This window comes from Ambystoma mexicanum, chromosome 1q, assembly GCF_040938575.1.
Source record: "Ambystoma mexicanum isolate Mex_15411 chromosome 1q, UKY_AmexF1_1, whole genome shotgun sequence".
NCBI lineage: Eukaryota > Metazoa > Chordata > Amphibia > Caudata > Ambystomatidae > Ambystoma > Ambystoma mexicanum.
The window spans coordinates 201,054,216-201,073,168 of record NC_090922.1 but is presented as its reverse complement, the minus strand read 5'-3'; the positions used below and the strand labels follow the sequence as shown (position 1 = coordinate 201,073,168).

At 48.1% G+C, this 18,953-nt stretch overlaps 1 protein-coding gene across 2 annotated transcripts in view; it reads left to right on the top strand.

The window, feature by feature from the left end:
- GRIN2D (glutamate ionotropic receptor NMDA type subunit 2D) overlaps positions 1-18,953 on the top strand; it is a 1,678,351-nt gene that overhangs the window by 1,423,390 nt on the left and 236,008 nt on the right. For both annotated transcript variants that reach the window (XM_069637325.1, XM_069637330.1), the window contains exons 10-11: positions 11,888-12,048; positions 15,338-15,525. In XM_069637325.1, the coding sequence (XP_069493426.1) occupies positions 11,888-12,048; positions 15,338-15,525 (349 nt within the window). The remainder of the gene's footprint in view (positions 1-11,887; positions 12,049-15,337; positions 15,526-18,953) is intronic.

Sequence of the window (18,953 nt, the reverse complement as noted above, 5' to 3'; positions counted from 1 at the left end):
GTTGCAGGCAATGGCTTTGTCCTTCTTTCAGTTCAGAGACTCTCTGGCACTTCCCACCTAGGAAACTTGCTTGCTTAGCCTAGCAGGGCACGCTGTGTGCTGGCTGGGTACTGGTTCTGGAGCTGCTAGTGGGTCCTCTGGATTTAGTATCTCCCTCTGTTCCCTGGGAGATCTTTAGGGGAGCGATCTTGCTTCCCTCTTGGAAATCCCTGGCCTTCCTTCACTGGCGGAAGCTGTAAGGCAGACTATACCTTCAACCAGGGTCAAAATGAGTTCTTCTTGTTACTCGTTTAGAAGTCTTCAGATGATCTGACCAAAAGAGGGGCTCAAGCCTCTTTTAAAGCCAAATGGGCCCCCAAGTGATTGGTCTAGGCTAGGCCTACCTTAATGAACCAATCCTGGGTACCCATCAACAATATTATGTTATGCGTGAGGTCTTAACCAGAGTGCTTTGCAACATGAAAGGAAAAGGGGTGAAAACATGTACTACTAAGTCCCACCCATTTTCCTGTCTGTTGTGGATCAAAGGGTCTCTCTGGTTAATTGGGCACTCTGTGGTTCGTGCTTAAAGGCAGGTCTCCCTTGAAGTTGTGGCGAGAACAGACCATCTGTCTCCATCAAATCACATACTCCTACCCTCTGAATGGGGGTCTCCCTCCGTGGGTTGCCTACTGTAAGCACAAGTACCAGACATGACACTTCACTGCCCTTGATACTGAGGGGCGGGAGCTGACTTCAGGTTGACACAGATGAATATCAAAAAGGTGTTTGGGTTTCCTGTCCTTTGTCAGCTCTGCGACCAAGCCTCTTGGAACCTTTGATATTTAATTAGGCAGGCCATGGCCGGAGAAACGTTTTGCCCTCCTCCTTTTGAGATGCCTTCCTGTACTCCTGGCTGTCACATTCCAACTAAATGTGACGGGGCAGCGTCTGCAGGCTGTGTCCACCCAGAGTACACAGATCTATGTGTTTGCTGTGCAGTGAGCACAGGAACATGTATGTGGATTAGCCCCACACGTTTTCCGAGGTTGATCTCCCATTATTCAATTTCTTTGAAAATATCAAAAAAGCCCAGCGGAGTGCACACCCACAGTGCGGATGGTCGAATTCTTCACACTCTTCCTGCCTAAAGAGGATATCTTACAACTCAGGAGAAGTGGGGGATGGAGGTGGTGTCCCATGGGCCTACATGGCTTCTGAAACATACATATATAAATACTTCCAGTCAAACTAGATTCTGAAGTCCAAATCTATCATTCCAGGAGCGCATGGTGCATTTGTAAAAGTGCATGAGGATAACAGACTTTGTTACGAGTTTGGTGGTAATTTGGCAGTAAATTCAACCAACTTGATTACCGTTACCACCACTTGGTCCTGTGGGTTTACCATCAGATTACAAATGAGGTTAAGGTGGTGTACTTCCCCATTTTTGGAGTGCATAGGACTCCATGAGGATTTCAGCAGAACTATTTCAGTAAAACTACCGCCGGCGGTAATTCCACCACAGTGATTCTGCCGATTTTTGGCAGTAAGGTGTAAGATTTACTTCCAGCTTTCTGCTGGACTGAAATGTTCCACAATACCAACAAATTAATAGTACGGTGGTTTGGTAATGCAGTGGTAAAGTGGCGGCAATAGAATTATTACCACTTTACCGCCACTTTTACTTGCACCAGCTACTTATAATGAGGCCCTACAAAACGAAAGTTCTGCTTGCCATCACCTCCAGCTGTAGTAAACTGCTCAATATGTGGTGGCCAATAGGCACGGTAGCGGGTGGCAATCTTGCCTGTAGTACTAGAAGAAGTTCTTCCACTCACCCATCTTCTCCCCTGTGCAGTAAAACACCATGTAGGTACCGGGGAGCATAAAAATCAGATGCCAGGGGATTCTCTTCTTCAAAGCACAGATGGACACAGACATGTACAGAAAGTGTACACAGAGAGGAAATTCTACCATCGGGGCCTAGTGTCATGGAATGACGGACAGTGAGATGTTGCGGACATAGATTATTCCACTGAAATTCTCCAAAGACCGGAGCGAAGTGAGGGTCCATTAACTCTGGCGGTGGTGCCGTTACCAGCAGAGTCAGTCTGCCGCCTCAGTGTATCTCTTCATTAGCACCCGTGTAGTACCTTGTTGTGCCGCTCTGTAGTTTCTTCAGTCTGTTTTCTATGTTGCAACAAGGAAACAGACTTCAGAAACAACGGCATGGCGACAAGGTGCACCACAAGGTACGTTTTCTTTGTTTTTTTTAAACACCTTTAGCAGCCGTGTAGAAGACTAAAGGGGATCTAAAAGGGGAGGAGGGAGTGGGGAAGGGGAGGAAGGGAGTGCTGGCTGTCAGCATGCAGGCTGCTCGGAACGCAGGCTTATACCAGAGAATACAGCCCAAGTTTCAAGCTTTGTGATGGACCAGCGCCACTTTTCAGGGTAATAATGACGGGGAAACCTGAATATAAAGGCATTTAAGAAGCTGTTGTCTTAGTGCACGAGAATGTGCACAGACGAAACCTCTTTGAGGCAATAGGTCCAGGACAGCACAAGACTAACGCAGCACCAGAATCAGCAGAGTAATGCAGCGAATGGTATGCAGAGATTCAGGCTTCTGTGGACAGGTACAATTAAGTGTGCACAGCTAGGCTGCCTAACTAATCAAGGGGTTCTAAAAACAGACAGAATACATGCATAAGAAAGTGGGCACTGCCAGGTTGCAGAACCAATCACGCCCTTCCCATGACGGCAGAAAACCGCAAGAGCGAAGCCTGATGGTTTTTCCCTCTTGGTTTTCTCGAGCTGCATATTGGTTTTACAAGCAATCTCATCATGTTGCTGTCTTATTTCGCTTAGGAAAACACTGAATTCTAATGCCATCCTGTGATGTCTTAAAGCGCTGCAGAAAGGGAGAAGCTGCCTTCAAGGAAGGGGATCCAGTCAGAAAGAGTAATACAGTCGTCAGACACTGCGGTGTAGTCGTAATGTTAGACCAAGAGTAGAATGCAGACTTAGCAGAGGTTGAAGTGGACGGGAACTAAAGGGTACAGCATTCCCCAACAGTTTTGTGTAATCAGCCATCGTTCTCTTTTTTTTCACGTTCTTGGACTGTATTGAAGGACACTGTGGCCTTTGGCTAGCCCTATAGTGGGGATTCGTGCCTGGGACTTCTCTAATGTCACATCCCACTGAGCTATCTTTGAGACACTGGCTTGCACTGGTTTATGCATAGGCCTTCCTCCCCAGTGATCAGCGTTAGCCTCCTGCATTTAAGCAGGATTGACGTGAAATTGCTGAAGGCACAGCTCTGTGTGTGTTGGTAACGGGTGGATTTGGGGGATGGCTTTAGTCTTTCCCATGTCCTCTAAGTGGTGCAAATGGTGCGTGGCTGGGAAGAGGAGGGTGCATGAGGCTGCATGCTGTGAGGAACAATAGTCGAATGTAGTGGTGGTCCTTTAAGATGCAGTTTCTTTCATTTGGCCTCATTACGGGTTTGAAGGTAGCCATGCCCTTAATAAGGGCATGTCTAACCCCAACCTCGGGTCCGAGTCGGGGTTCCCTGAATGGCGAAATACCGGGCCATTCCGACCTAAGAGGGCCCGTTATTTCCCCATTCAAGGAACCCGGACCCGGTACTTCCCCATTCCCATTTGAGCCTCCAGAGGGCTCAATGGGAATGGGGAGCATGCTAACAACGGGCCCGTTGTTAGCATGCTGGGCCGCTCGCGGGACCCGCTAAGGATGTCTGGTAAAACCAGGTGTCCTGAGCGGGTCCCGCGAGCAGACCTCGTAATGAGGCGGTATGGGGTTAACGGTGCCGGCAGCTCTACCGGCGCTGATAACCCCATGCCGCCAGGGTTAACGGTGCCGGCAGCTCTACCGGCGCTGATAACCCCATGCCGCCAGGGTCGTAATGAGGTTTCTTTCAGTCGTGGTAAAACAGATGTGAAACACAGTGTTGCAGGGAGCGGGGGAAAGGCAGGACCTAGGTAAGGAGCTTGTATTGGAGAGGATGGACAGTGAGGGTGGGCCAAGGGTCTCTGAGGAGCGGGTGTGAGTGGTGAATCGGAGGGGGAGGAGGGTGCAGCAGGGTGCATAGTTCCACTACTATTTGTGTACACTTTGGCACCTGAGACTAATGGGCAAATATTGGGTAACGGGATTATCCGCGCTGAGGCTGTGGGTCAGTACATCTCGCGTTCAGTCAATTTCATGAACCCATCCAACGAAAAGAAAAAACAGGCAGTTTGAAGAAGGTTTTCCTGATAATGCCTATACTGAAAAGGAGCCAAGGAAAGGTCAATGAAACAGAAGAAAAACAGGGAAAATGGACGGTGGGAAAAAAAGGCATGGGAAAGTAAAGCAGGAGAGGGGTGCGAAGTAAGGTGGGTAGGGTGAGGGTTGGGGTGGAACATCCCTATTTTAAAAATGCAGATAAAATAAAACAAGTTTGTCATAGTGAAAAAGCAGAGAACAAGGGTGGTTTTAACGAATTGTCCCAAGAAAGAATCAATTAGTATTCTGACATAGAACCATAAAAATGCATGTAATAAAAGCCATCATTACAAGTCTGGCAGTAGCCTTGCTGGTAAAACCGGCAGGCTGCCGCCAAACTTGCGAATATTTCTGGCATCCACGAATGGGCAATTACCGGGTCATTATGGCCCCGCCGGACACGGTAACTGCCCATTTGCGTGCGCCGGAAAAAAATGCTCCCCATTGGGAATGGGGAGGACGGATGCATCGGCACCATTCAGAATGGTGCCGGTGCATCCGACATGCTCTGCTCGCGGGTGCCGGTATGCCCACCAGGTCAGACCTGGCGGGTAGGAAGGCACCCGCAAGCAGAACTCGTAGTTTGCCGGTCCGGTAACAATGGTACCGGCAAGCTTACCAGTACTGTTGTTAAGGAACTGGCAAACGTATAATGAGGCCCAAACTGTTTATGGTATTACATCTGAAATGAACATTGCAGACAATGGCCTCATTACAAGGTTGGAGGTAGCCCGCGAATGGGCAATTACTGGGGTATTCTGGCCCCGCTGGACCTGGTAATTGCCCTTTTTGCAGGTGCCGGAATCGGGTGATCCCCATTCCCATTTGATCCCCAGAGGGCCCAATGGGAATGGGAATGCCTGTAGCACAGGCAACGTTCATAACGGTGCCTGTGCTGCAGGCATGCTGTGCTCGCGGATGCCTTTCATTCCACCAGGTCAGACCTGGCAGAAGGAAAGGCACCCGCGAGCACAACTCGGTGTTTGCCGGTCCGGATACAACGGTACCGGCAAGCTTACCGGTACCATTGTATCCGGACCGGCAAGCTCGTAATGAGGCCCCTATGGTGTAAGCGGGCGGGGTCCTTGTATAGTGCCTAGCACCAACTACAAGCTGTTTCAAAGCCCTAACGAGGAGAGGAGAAGGGGGATGAGAAGAGGAGGTTGGAAGAGAAATTAGAAGGGGGGGAGGAATTTCTGAAGAGCTACCATCTGCAGCACATCCAACATGACACTCACGCTTTCTTATGCCCTCTGACACATTCCAGCAAGCCATGGAAAATGTCACACCATGGAGAGGTGTTGAGGCAGTGGCAATAGAATGCCCCGGTGTATTGCCCATGCTCAAGACACCTGCTGCTCATCAGCAACGCCCACTCCCCCCAAGAAGGCCTTTCCACAACTCGTATCTGCAACCAGTGGGTCCCTCTGTCCTTCTCTCCTTCCCACAAACCCAACACACGGGCCATCGGCCATCTGCCATCTTGTGTGGTCTGCTGTAAGTATCGGGGAGCTTCGGGCAAAGCCCCTTCAGGTGTCACTGAAAGGGTCACACACAATGTTTGAAATGTCCCAAATAGGCACACTGCTAACACGGAAGTGCCCCACGTGCAAAACCGAAAGCTTGGCTTCCATGGCTGTCTACTGAGAACCTACTTACTGTTGGACAGGTATCCCTGCGGGCTAGTACCAAGGCTACTCTGCATGAGGGCGCCCAATGCAGTGAGCTTTGCTGCTGTGTGTGCCTGCTGTTAAGGCCACAGTAGAAGCTCCCATAGCCCCTTGCAGCATGTCCCGGTCTTTGTTGTGAGGTTGCACTTCCACCGGGCAGGCCCCATCTGGGCTACTGGGCTTCCTTTGGGTGCCCTCGTCAGAAATGCCAGCTTTCGGGATCATCTAGAGCAATGTGTCTGTAGGCCACATCGGAAAATAAGAGTGTGTGGGCAAGACTGTGCAGAAACGTGGCGCCTGGATCACAGCTCTGTGAAAACGAAAGTTGTAGTGCCTTCACGGGAAGGAGTTGTTTGGGTGGCAGCCTGGCACGTGCCGATCCCTGGGAAATGGATTTCCGTCCCGATTTAGCCACGTTGTCTCTGTACTTCCGTATCTACTTGCTTGTGAGAATGCATTCTTGGGCTTTGATTGGGCGACGAAGAATGCCAGAGAAAGCACAGCCTGCCCCAATCAATCATGGCGTCTTCCAAACAGTGAAGGTGAAGATTGAGTGGCGAGGCGTGTTCAGAGGGGGTGGCTCACTCCGAGTCTCTTGGGCTGGAGCAGAACCAGACTTAAATATTATTCTTTTTGGGATTCAGGGGGTGTGGAAAGCAACACTTACAAGTGATTCTCACTTTCACTTCCAGGTGATTCCCCAGTGCCACTTCGCAGTGACCACAAACATCTGCATGGCATTTTCAGGAAGTGCCCTCAGTTACTAATGTGCAGCATTCCACTTATGACATGGATATCTTGGCATGCCCAGGTTCCACTTCACCAGCTGAATGAACCTGTGCCGGGGACACTTGCACGATTATGTGTTGCCATCCTCTGCGAGATACATTTTCAACTGCCAAGGTGCAGCCTGTTATACCCCTGCTCTGCAAAATAAACACTGGTTTAACCTTATGTACCCTACCATTTCTTCATATGCCCATATCCCCCCATTATTTGCAAGTTCAGCCTCACAGTGGCACCCTCACATGCTTGCCCACTGCCTCATATACCAATAGCAGTCTCATATGCCCGGCTTGAATCTCAGTTGGGGACTCGCTCCAATCTTTTCTGATGAATTGATAGCAGATGATTTCTCGTCCTTTTTCTTCAAGATCTGTGTCTTCGGAGTATGGTGTTTCAGAGGGATCTGTGCTGTTGCCTTAACTTTTAAATATCTTGAAAATCATACCTCTCTTATTGTGCCACACGGGCAGCCCGGGACATCGCTGACTTCGCCACTCTTCTACTGCACTGCCTAACAAGGAAGCCCGGGACTTCTCTTCAGTGCTCCGCCCTCTGGGGCAGAGTGAGCTTGGCCACTCTTAAGCTTTAAGGTGACCCAGCAGACACAACCCATGAGGACTTTGTTACCCGCCTCGCCGGCCACAAAGTGGGCCAACATGGGGCACGGCTGTGTTACTCGGTTCAGGCCGCCCCTCTTGCCCCCTCTCTAAGCAGATCAGACTAGGCAACTCTTTAGTTCTTCAGCCAGGATAGCACCACACACGCTGCCCGGACCATCTACGTTTTGTGGACCATCCAGTCTGGTCCCCGGTTTGCCCGACAGTCGCCACGGCCTGTCGGTGCCAAAGCTGCTCTGGTTCTAACGCCAGGTCCCCCGAATTATGCGGCCTAGCGTAGCATTTTCTTCAAGCCCTGTGGGGGCTTCCCGAGGCCGCAAGCGACCCAAGGACTTACTTTCTCTTTCACATCTCTTTTTTTTCTACTCCTTCTCTGGATTCCTCTTCTTTCCTCCATTCTTTTCCAACTGTTCTCTAAGAGTTTTTTTCAAAACCCTTGGATTCTTTTCTACCCTGCCCGCCCCATTCTTGGCAGCAGAGTTCTGTCCCTTAGTTTCTTTTTTCCCTGTCTCATCAAAATTCCATATAACCCCATGCTGGGCTGGATGGATCAGCCCCAAAAACACACATACACACACTACACACACTACACACACATTAAATAGAAGATGGTGTTTAAACCCTGGTGTCTCAGTTGCTTTATTCCTAGGTTTCTCTTAGAGGACAAGTACTTAGCTCCCAAGTGAGGTCCTTTTAGACCAAAGGTTACAAATGCCTCTTAGATGGGCGACCAGAGACTGTTTTGGTGGTTAGAAGCGGAAATTGTATTTCAAAGGGATTCAGATTCTGCATGCTCTTATTCTAGATTTCTTATGTAATATTATTTTATGTTTAGAAGAATTTGTACTGCACCCATCACCACCGTAGTGGTCTTACAGTACCAAGGCTTGTTTGGGTTGGAAAGTGGCTGTTTGGGGGGCCTCTGGCAGGGGGCAGACTGTATTCTGTGGGTGAAAGAAAGAGGGCAAAAGGTGAGAGGATATGTGAAGAAGGAGAAAAATCCCCCGATGCCAGTTCCCAGAACTTCAAAACATGGTTGGTCAGCTCTTTCATATGGAACTACGCCCATGGCATTAGTGACAGTCTTTACATTATAAATAGGATAAATCAACCCAGGAACATAGGAAATACTTGTTCAGCTTTAGATCAATTAACGGGCTGGTCTGTTCAAATTGGTGACCTCTTCTTTATTTTGATTTCTTTAGTATCAGTAACTCTGTGATTTGGTTGTAATGTTGTGGAGATCAACATGCCCACCTATCAACAACTTTGCAATATAGCCCCTGATGAACGTCTTAGTAATTATTTGATACGGATATAAACATGTTGGGCTGACTTTGTATGTACACACATTGAGCCATTGTAGATTTTATTTTTTGTCTATTTGTGGGTGATTATTTATTGGTATTGTATGTATGTTTATGCCTTTGTATCATGTACCTTGTGTTTTTGTGGGTTTTACGAGTTTTTATACATTTTGTATAACACATTTTATATCAAAAATGATTTTCTAATAAAGTCAAATGTTCATTTTATGAATATGCTATTACATCCATTTTTTTCAGGATTTCACATTGTAGAAGATTTGGTCTCCAGCAGTTGTGTTGAATGTTTCTTTTCCCTTTGTCATTAGTGACAGTCTCCTCTGCTACCTGCTGTAGCACCGAGATGCCTTTTGGCCAAGTGAGCACTTAACAAACATAATACATACATACGTTAGAAAGGTGGGTGCTTCAAGGTAGCCTTGGATCTTGAGTCAATTCCTCGTAGAATCCTGTTTTTGCTGACCAGCAGCTGGGATAATCTGAGCACCAACGAGTCTCCACTCTTTTGCAGGAAGAACACTATCCTGGGATCTATCAACAAGGTGACCCCAATAAACTCCAGTCTCTGAGCAGGGCTAACCTGAGATTTCTCATAATTGATCAGGAACCCAAACTAAGATATCACGTTGTAGACAGTGCTGGTCAGATAGTGTGCAATCTCCAGAGAAGATTGCAGAACCAGACAGCTGTTGAGATAAGGGTAAACCTGATTGGTGGCTCCTTGTGCAAAAAGGGCCATGATGTGCTTGAACACTAACTTAGTGAAGATCCTGGGGACTGTCTTCAGACCAACTGGGAGCACTGTGCACTGAAGATACACACCCCACATGCTGAGCCAGAGATACTTCTGGTGATGAGTTACCACAGGCACATGCTGGTAGGCATCCTTGCGATCCAGGGGCGTGTGATCAAGAATAGCCGGAGTTGAACTTACCGGTCATTTCCTGCTTGTGCAGCCTGAAGCGTCTGTGGTTTGCTGTGCCATTCCTTTGACTGTCTTGGCGTAGTTTCACTACAATGAGCCCTCACTTAGGCTATTGTAAGAGGCATCATGGAGAATATCAGAGAGAGAGAGTGTCTAGCATGAATGAACGAGTGACGATTGACGAAAAAGGGCCACAGTAAGCTTGGAATTGGCAAATGGTTCCACTGTGGCATGGTCAGTCCACGCAAAAGGCTCCGTCCAGGGGCTTGTTGATGTGGAGAGAATTTAACATGAAACCGGTCAGTGTAGCGGAGTGACAAAATCAACATGGCGTCATAGAAGGAGGAACTATGGTAACTGCCACATAGGGAGGAGTCTTCTTTATGTGTTGTTTGTTAATATGTGGCCTGCACGCACTCTACTCTCTTTCTACAAGCAACTGACACTGCATTGAGAAAAGATGCAAATTTGCCAATATTTCAACAGAAAATATAGTTTATACCTTCCTTTATATTTCTACTGGAGCATGTAGAGAAACAGTTAACATTCTATTACTCTGAAATAAAAGATTGCTATTAGTTTAGATAAATGTTTTGTTCATGTTTATCCCAATGAGCTGCGATGAAACATTATCTGTAAATTGTCTTGTGGGAGTAAGTTGCAGGATGATGACAAACAATAAGGATAAGTGGCGTGAGCATCTCGTCCGTCTTCCTCCTCAGAGTCCTTCCCCTGTGAGGTGAGTCCTCACCCAGGAGACAGGTGCTCCCCAAGCTCAGCAAAAACAAAAACAAAATGATTTGCTCCCGACTTTCTGTTTAACCCCGCCCCTAATCCGGGTATAAAATAATCTGTGACACACTGAGACTTTCTGTGTCATTACCAAGGGGTTTACAAACAAAGGGGTTCATGGGAGTAGATGTCCAGGACTCCGATGAGGAGGACTTGGTCTCAGACTAATGAAGATTACTGATTAGTAATTGGGCCACTCTCCCAATACCATGTTGTAATAGCACCATCACTGATGACAGAGTCAGGGGTGCCTTTACTCTGAGCAGTTGTAAGCATGTGATACCTGACTGGTTGTCATATCGTGGGGAACTCAGTGTGAGCAAGTAGGTAAAGCGCCCACGTGGCCATACTCCTAGAGTGCCCAGTCAGCTCTACTACTCTAGAGTGCCCAGGAGTCTCTACAACACTAAAGAGCCCATACAGCTTTATTCCTCTGGAATACCCAGGAGGCTCTACTACAGTAAAGAACCCAGGAGACTCTAATCCTCAACATTGCCTGGGAGGCTCTAATACATTAAAGAGTCCATACGGCTGTACACCTCTGGAGTACCCAAGCAGCTCCACTACTCTAGAGTGCCCAGGAGGCTCTAATACGCTAAAGAGTGCAGGAGGCTCTACTACACTAAAGAGCCCAGGCAGCTCTACTCCTCTAGAGTGCCCAAGCGAATCTACTTCTCTAGAGCGTCCAGCAGGCTCTACTACACTAAAGAGTGCAGGAGGCTCTAGTACACAAAAGAGCCCAGGCATCTCTACTCCTCTAGATTGCCCAAGCGACTCTACTACTCTAGAGTGTCCAGGAGGCTCTAGTCTCTAGTAAAGGTGCCCTGGGGGCAACGCTAAAGAGCCCAGGTAGCTCTGCTCCACTTGAGTGCTTAAGAGTCTCTACTACTGTGACTCTACTACACCAATGAGCCCAGGTAGCTCTATTCCTCTTGAGTGCCTAAGCGACTCTTCTCACTCTTGAGTGCTCAAGAGTCTTTACAACAGTGACTCTACCACACCAAAGAGCCCAAGCAGCTGTAATGCTCTAGAGTTCCTAAGAGTCCATGCAGCTCTACACCTCTAGAGTACCCAAGCAGCTCCACTACTCTAGAGTACCCAGGAGGCTCTACTACACCAAAGAGCCCAGAAGGCTCTACTACACTAAAGAGCCTGGCTCTAATCCTCTAGAAAAGGAAAAACAATGTACAATGAAAAGATATACACATTTAGATACAAAGCATCCAGACCAACAAATAAAAAACAATTGATCAGATTCCTCAGGAGGCTCTACTTCTCTGGAGTGCCCAGGGGGCTCTACTACAACAAAGCACCCAGAACGCTCTACTACACCAAAGAGCCTAAGCGCCTCTAATCCTCTAGAGTGCTCAGGGGGCTCTACTCCTCTATAGTGCCTTTCTTTTCATGTATCCCTCTGAGACAAATTATTTTGATGGTAAATCATTGGGGCGAAGCACAGCTCACATGTTGTCCCCTGTCTTTTTTCTCTCCCGTGAACCCCAGTTTCAGAGACCACATGAGCAGTACCCTCCGCTGAAGTTTGGGACCGTCCCGAATGGTAGCACAGAAAAGAATATCCGCAGTAATTATCCGGACATGCACTCGTACATGGTGAAGCACAACCAGCGGCACGTGGAAGACGCGCTACAAAATCTGAAGACTGGGTAAGGAGGCATGCACCACTCATCCAGTTCATTTTGCATGTACCTGCTGAAAAGCTCGGTGGTTTAATGTGCCTACTGTTGTGATCTATATGCAGTCTGCAAGTAAATGGTATGCAACTGGGATATGATGTTAATGAGTGGTTGTCCCAGTCGGCTCCTAACCTCACAGGACATTGCTGGCATGTCAGTCTCTGATCATAGCTGTCCACTCACAAAAATACCAATTAATGGCCCGTTAAAAGGGTTTTTTGAAACTATGTTAGTTTGAGTGTAGTCCTTTATGTTATTGATTGGCAGGGTGTTTAAAAATATTATGCGGCCACTTCATTGCTAATAATCGAATTTTGAGAACTGGGTGCTGTTATCGGTCTTTCTATAGTAAGGTTGTCTCTCATTTGCTCACTCTTGCATGGTGCTATAGGGCGCGCAGGAGTGGTCCCTGGGGTCTAAGAAGCAATAATGCGTAGGAGAAGGGCTACTGTATCGTATGCTGTGCATTGTAGCCATTAAACCGACACACGTCTGTTCACCTATCTGGCGTGCTTCCCGGGGTGGTGATCTGAGGTGAAAGAGCCTTCTAAAGAGCCTTCTAAAGAGCACGTGATTTGGTTCTCCTCTAAGATTTGGTTTCAGAGCATTCTAGAGCATGGTTTCTTGAACTCCAAAGGACTGCCCTTTAAAAGACAAATGGTGCATACCTTGGTGAATTGGAGAATGTGGGCTGTCACATGGTGAGGGGTCATTTCCACAGCTCCCCTGGCCATTTGCTCCAGTCGTTCTTGTGCATCTTGCAGACAGCTTTGATTTTTTTTCTGGAATCCACCATGAACTAATATAGCCATTTCAAGGTGCCCTGTAGCTAACTTAAGGTGGCATGTAGCTCATTTAAGGTGGCATGTCGATAATTTAAGGATTCATGTAGCTAATTTAAGGTGGCATGATGATCATTTAAGGTGGCATGGAGATCATTTAAGGTGCTTTGTAGATAATGTAAGGATTCATTTAACTAATTTAAGGTGGCATGATGATCATTTAAGGTGGCATGTAGATCATTTAAGGTGGTATGTAGATAATTTAAGTTTTCATGTAGCTAATTTAAGGTGGCATTAGTCATGGCTGCTTCTTCTGGACAAGGAGCAATCTGGCTACATGGTTTGCATTTCTCTTGGGGACTTGAATGAAAGTCGAAGGTACGACACTGGGGTAAGAAGTTGTGACTTGCAGGTTTCATGTAGATCTCGGCAGCAAGAAAATTGGCCCAATGAGCTTATTCATGAACTGTTTGTTTTTCAAAGCCAAGAAATACATTTGACTGGCTTCTGAGCTGTCTTCGAGTCTGTATATGGTTTGTGGCTCATGTGACATTTATTTGACCCTGACGTGTGAGTGTCTTTTAATCCTGCCTTGCTATTGTTTCTCCTCTTTGCCACTTGTTTTCCACTGATCGAGTGTGCAGCATTGCCCTGTTCAGTCGCTGGGAATCTTCACCGCAGGCATGTCACATTAAGGTTATTGCTTCAGTAAGCCTAGGGCAACTTATTTTGATAAATTAGGATCACTTCCGTTTCCACAGAATCGGCAGACCTAACATTCTCAAACTTTCTTCGAGGTTTGGATTGGTGGGTCAGATGAGTTTGGCCTCGTTGGCTATATAAACCACACATGGGTGCCCAGAGTTAAGGAGATGCATGCAGGGGTTGTGGGAGATGCAAGAAAAATGAAATAAGACAATAGTTAGGGGAGAGGTATAAAACTGAAATAGAAGGGGATGGCTATTTTGGGAAAATCTCAAAGTTTGTTGGGGGCAGGTAGAACATGACGGTTTTGTGGCCAACTGCAGGGTCAATATTTAAGTCTGAAGTTCCCTGCTCTGCTCCTCTAGAGCAGGTGATCCCAGGTACCTTTGGGTGACATATTGGCAAGCGAGGAGAACATCTGGATGTGGTTGGAGGCAGCAAATTACTGCAAAATTAAGAGGTGATGGCTGGAAGGTTTAGACTGAATCTTAACCTCTGGCATTGCTCTGGGCAACCCTCCGGATCATTGTTCTTCACCTGCCAAGCCATTACAAAAGGGGGAAAGAGCATAGGCAAATCAGGCTTTGTCCCATCCCAAAAGGGTGCAGTCCAGCCCGAACTGCTAGGTCGCATCCCTTCTACACGCACGAGACCACAAGCATCCCTAGTCATGGATGCAGTAGACTACCAAAAGTGGCACGTGAATATTCTGGTCACAGCTTCTAAACGTCACTGGTCTGTGAATATTCATTGGTCACTTTGATGAGAACAAACATAGAAAAAAAACTCCCACATATCCCCCTCGTTATCTCCCACACTCAGGGATCCCACTCCCAGAGCAGCCCAAACAAATGGAAAATAGTGTTTCTATTTCTAGCACAGATGTTATTTAAGTAGGATAAATAGTTGTACATGGCCGACCACCCTCATATGTGGAGGCCGCCCTGCCATGCTGGGACCTGCACATAGCAGGGCGGCTGGTCATGACCTGGGGCCTGGTGGGTGTGGTTTCAGTCTGCCCTGTTGCAGAAGTTCCTCATGGGTGACGCACTAACATGTCTAGATTCATTTCTGCAGAAGAGTGTGTTCGGGGGACCTTAAACCACCTGGCATTAAGGCGGTTAAGCTAAGTGTCCGAACTAGCTCACCCAGCCCTAAGCACAATTCCTTCAAATCCTTCATGAGTACCTACCTCTCAACTGGCTTCTCGCTAACACTGGTCCCTCGCCTCTAACGTCTCTCTGCCCCTCACTTTCTCTGCCTCCACTCTACTGCTTCACCCATCACGGTCGCATCCCTGACCTAACACAGATGGCCGTGCGGCCTACCTGCACTTAAACATTTCTAATGTTGGTTGTCCTTAATCTATGTAGGTCCACCCATGTATTGTCCCCGGTGACTGTTCTGTTTACTCCCCTCCAAAACCTGGTGAGAATGTCACTCATACTCACCGCATTGTAAGAGGCTCCCTGCTTCCCCATCTCATATCCTGTCTATTGCTCATTCTTTTGTGATTAAAAGAGCATTGTATTCCTTCCTGTAAATAAATAAATAAATGTCGTGTCACTCGAGAGTTCAGCAAGGAGGAGACTTGCCCACATGTACTTAGTGTCAGCACCACACGATCTGTGCATTATCCCAGGCTCGCAATTGCCATCCTTAAGCTCCCTACGCATCTGTTCCCTGAAGCCGCCATTTCGCGAGTAGCTCACATGCATTCCCCCAGCACGCCGCGTTCACCTTTCCAACGCTTGACTTGTGCTTTCTTTCAGGAAACTGGACGCCTTCATCTACGACGCAGCCGTGCTGAACTACATGGCGCGAAAGGACGAAGGCTGCAAGCTGGTCACCATTGGCAGCGGCAAGGTGTTCGCCACCACTGGCTATGGCATTGCTCTCCAGAAAGGTTCCAAGTGGAAGCGGCCCATCGACCTGGCTCTCCTGCAGTTCCTGGGGGATGGTAAGTCTGAAAGGATGGCCGCCTGTCAGTGCCCTTTGGCAAGGACCGTGGTTCAACATGCTCTTTAGGCATTTGTGTGGCTTGTGATATGGGAGTGATGCGGAGCAGCCATGTGGCAGTCCGTTCTTTCGTAACCACTGAGCAGTTCTTTGCTCCCAGCTCCACTGCAGTCTCGTATGCTATAATAAAAGCAGGGCTTTAAGTGGGCTGGGCCCCGGCAGGCTCCGAAATTTCGTTTTGAGGCGGGGCCCTGCCGGGCCCACTAATCTCCCCTGGCATTATAGAGAAAACGTGAGGCCGCTGGAAGCCGAGGCTTTGCTTTCTAAATACTGAAGCTCCCGCTGATTCGCGGGACTTTCAGTCTCAAGGAAAAGGGCCTCTGCTTCCAGAGGCCTCACCCTTTCAGCCTCAATGGTGACGCTGCCCCTCCCCAGCTGTCGAGGGGCAGCGCCACCATTAAGGCTGAATAGGCGAGGTGCTGACCCTGCCAGGCAAGCCTATACAAAATAAATGCAGAGATCAACACCCTCTCCCCCATAGGGGAGAGGGTGCTAATCTCTACAAAAGGCTGCCTGGCAGGGGTGGCAGTAGCCCATTGAGCGGGGCTCATCAAGGGGGTGTGGCCTATCGGGCCAGCAAGACCCCGTTGTTAGGCCACGCCCCCTCGATGAGCCCCGGCTCGATGTGTAGTGCCACTTAAGGCACTGAATAAAGGTTAGAGTGGGCATTTGAGGGTGCTGATATTTCCCAGCAAGTCGAACGCGCTGAGCTGAGATGGGAACTTTGATCTCCATGTCAGAGGAGCATTTCCTCAGCAGGCGCTTGTCTTACTAAGTTATTTTTTCACAGTAAACTGTATGATGCACTGGCAGCCCCGGGTGTGTGTGGCACGCTTATTCATTTTGATGGTGTTTGCCAGCCAGTCTCAGTCTGCCAGAGGGTAGACGGGCCCTGCCTGTCTGTGCCTTTCTTCGATAATACGGCCTTGGCAGCTTCTGATTCCCATGACAGCCTGTGGCATGAATGCCCGGGCAGCAATGATGGTGATCAGCAGCCATTCCCAGGCCAATGCCCTTTCAGCCATGCCAATCCACTCCAGTGCAGAGAGGCGGCTCCAGCGGAGCACTCTGTGAGCTGGCAGTGTGTTGGGAGATGGCCTTCCAGCTGCCCATGTAGAATCCTGGCGAGCTGAGCTGGACAGACATTGTGGGAGCCCGAGGCGCTGGGAGGCGATGAAGTGTCATCCGCTGGGCCTTTTCATCACAGACCTCTTTCCTGACGCTCTCTGTAGACATGAGGCCGCCGCAGCGAACGAGCCTAGCCGCCGCCTGCAGTTTTACGAAGTCTCGCTCTCTCTTAATTAAAACACACTTCGACGTTTCTACAAAGTGCAGATGTATTTCTTCCCTTCGTTTTGATGTGCTATCATTGTCCCTTGACGCACCTTTCCCTCTCCACCTCCCTCCCTCCCTCCCTCCCTCCCTCCCTCCCTTCCTTCCTTCCTTCCTTCCTTCCTTCCTTCCTTCCTTCCTTCCTTCCTTCCTTCCTTCCTTCCTTCTTTCCTTCCTTCCTTTCTTCCTTTTCTCACCCTTCCTTTCTTCTCCCCTCCCTCCCTCCTTCCCTCCCTCCCTCTCCTTCCTTCCTTCCTTCCTTCCTTCCTTCCTTCCTTCCTTCCTTCCTTCCTTCCTTCCTTCCTTCCTTCCTTCCTTCCTTCCTTCCTTCCTTCCTTCCTTCCTTCCTTCCTTCCTTCCTTCCTTCCTTCCTTCCTTCCTTCCTTCCTTCCTTCCTTCCTTCCTTCCTTCCTTCCTTCCTTCCTTCCTTCCTTCCTTCCTTCCTTCCTTCCTTCCTTCCTTCCTTCCTTCCTTCCCATGCCTTTGTGGCATACTTGAGCTCGCACAAAGACCGAGGAGGGAGTGGCTTAGTAAGAGTATGTCAGGTGAGCGAAGCCTTCTTGTTCTTTAGTGTGGCAAATCGTTTTTGGTTGAGCACTGACTAAGCCCAAGTCCTGGAGGGGCCCAGGTGTTCCCGGGAGCCACAAGTGGGAAGAGATAGGCGTTTACCCCATTGTCCCTGGTATGGAGGGTTATCTTTGCAACAAGTCTTTAAATGTGGCCCTTTGCATAGAGACGCTTGTACCTCCAAGGCAGAGTTGTGTTTTTAACCAAATGTTGCAGCGTGGTCAGTGTTTTTTTCATGGATTGTATGACCTTCGCTCCAGTCCCCCGTGATGCCCAGCGTGCCACTCAAAAAACTGAGGATGATGTTGAATGTCACTGTTAGCAAGTAGCAGAGGCGTAGGCAGGGTAGGGCCTGAGGGGCATGGCCCACCCAAATTCTGTAAATGCCCACTCAAGCAGCGCTGTGTGGGCATTTACAGATATTTTTGTCAGTGTAGTGGGCCCAACTATATTAGCTTCATGCCCCATTTTCTAGACAATCTTGGTTACGCCTCTGGCAAGTAGAGGACTTAAAGGCTGGTGAGATGTGGTTCCATGGGTTGAGACATAGGAGTAGCGTGGCTGCTGCTGCATTCTGGACACTGTAGTTTGTACAGTAAGTAGAGGCCATCGGAGTAATTAACCAGGATGGGCCTGGCACCTGGATGGTTGTAATGCGATAAAGGAACTCCCAGGGCCAGGAGGGGACGATGAGCCACAGGACCTTAAGCAGCTGAAAGAGGGACTTGAGCACGGAGTTAATGTCTGCTCGTCCTCAAGCATGAGGCCTAAGTTCTTGAGGGCAGACTGGAAGGGAGCCAAGTGCGACTGACCATCGTATGATGAGTTGTGAGAACCAGATTCGGTAGGGTTGAAGGCAAGTCTTAAAAGTGTTTTTTTATTGTATTTTATTATACAATTGTATTTTATTTATGCATATAGTAAAATAATGACTTTATACAAATTCCATAATCAAGAACAATGAATTCCTTAATAACCATTGCCTTCATAAAACAGGTCCATTCCATAAAACTACTTCATACAAAATGTCCAATGCATATTCACAGAATGTAACACCGTAAACCATAATCTTAAAATCATCACCACCCATAAAACTGTTCAAGAGCACCTGATTACAAAATCTAAAATGATCATTCCTGTATTTAATCAAATATTGTTCTCTAATAAAATTCAAACTTATACAATCAATAAATAAGTGTCGCATGTAAAGTGTTAAGCATCATGCGGTCTGAGGCGATATAGCAGTCGATGGTCGATCAGACGCTGGTAAGGTTGTTGGTGGGAGAATACCGCAGGTCGGGAAATAGAGGATGGCTTGGCTGTTTTTTGCGTAGCTATATCAGGTGAGTTGGAACAATTGCATTCATTGGGGGCAGAGATATGGTAAGGGTGAATGGATGGCATCTCGTGGAAAGCCTGACCAAGTTGACCATGGGGTGTGCCCTACGGTTAGGTGAGGGATCATTTGAA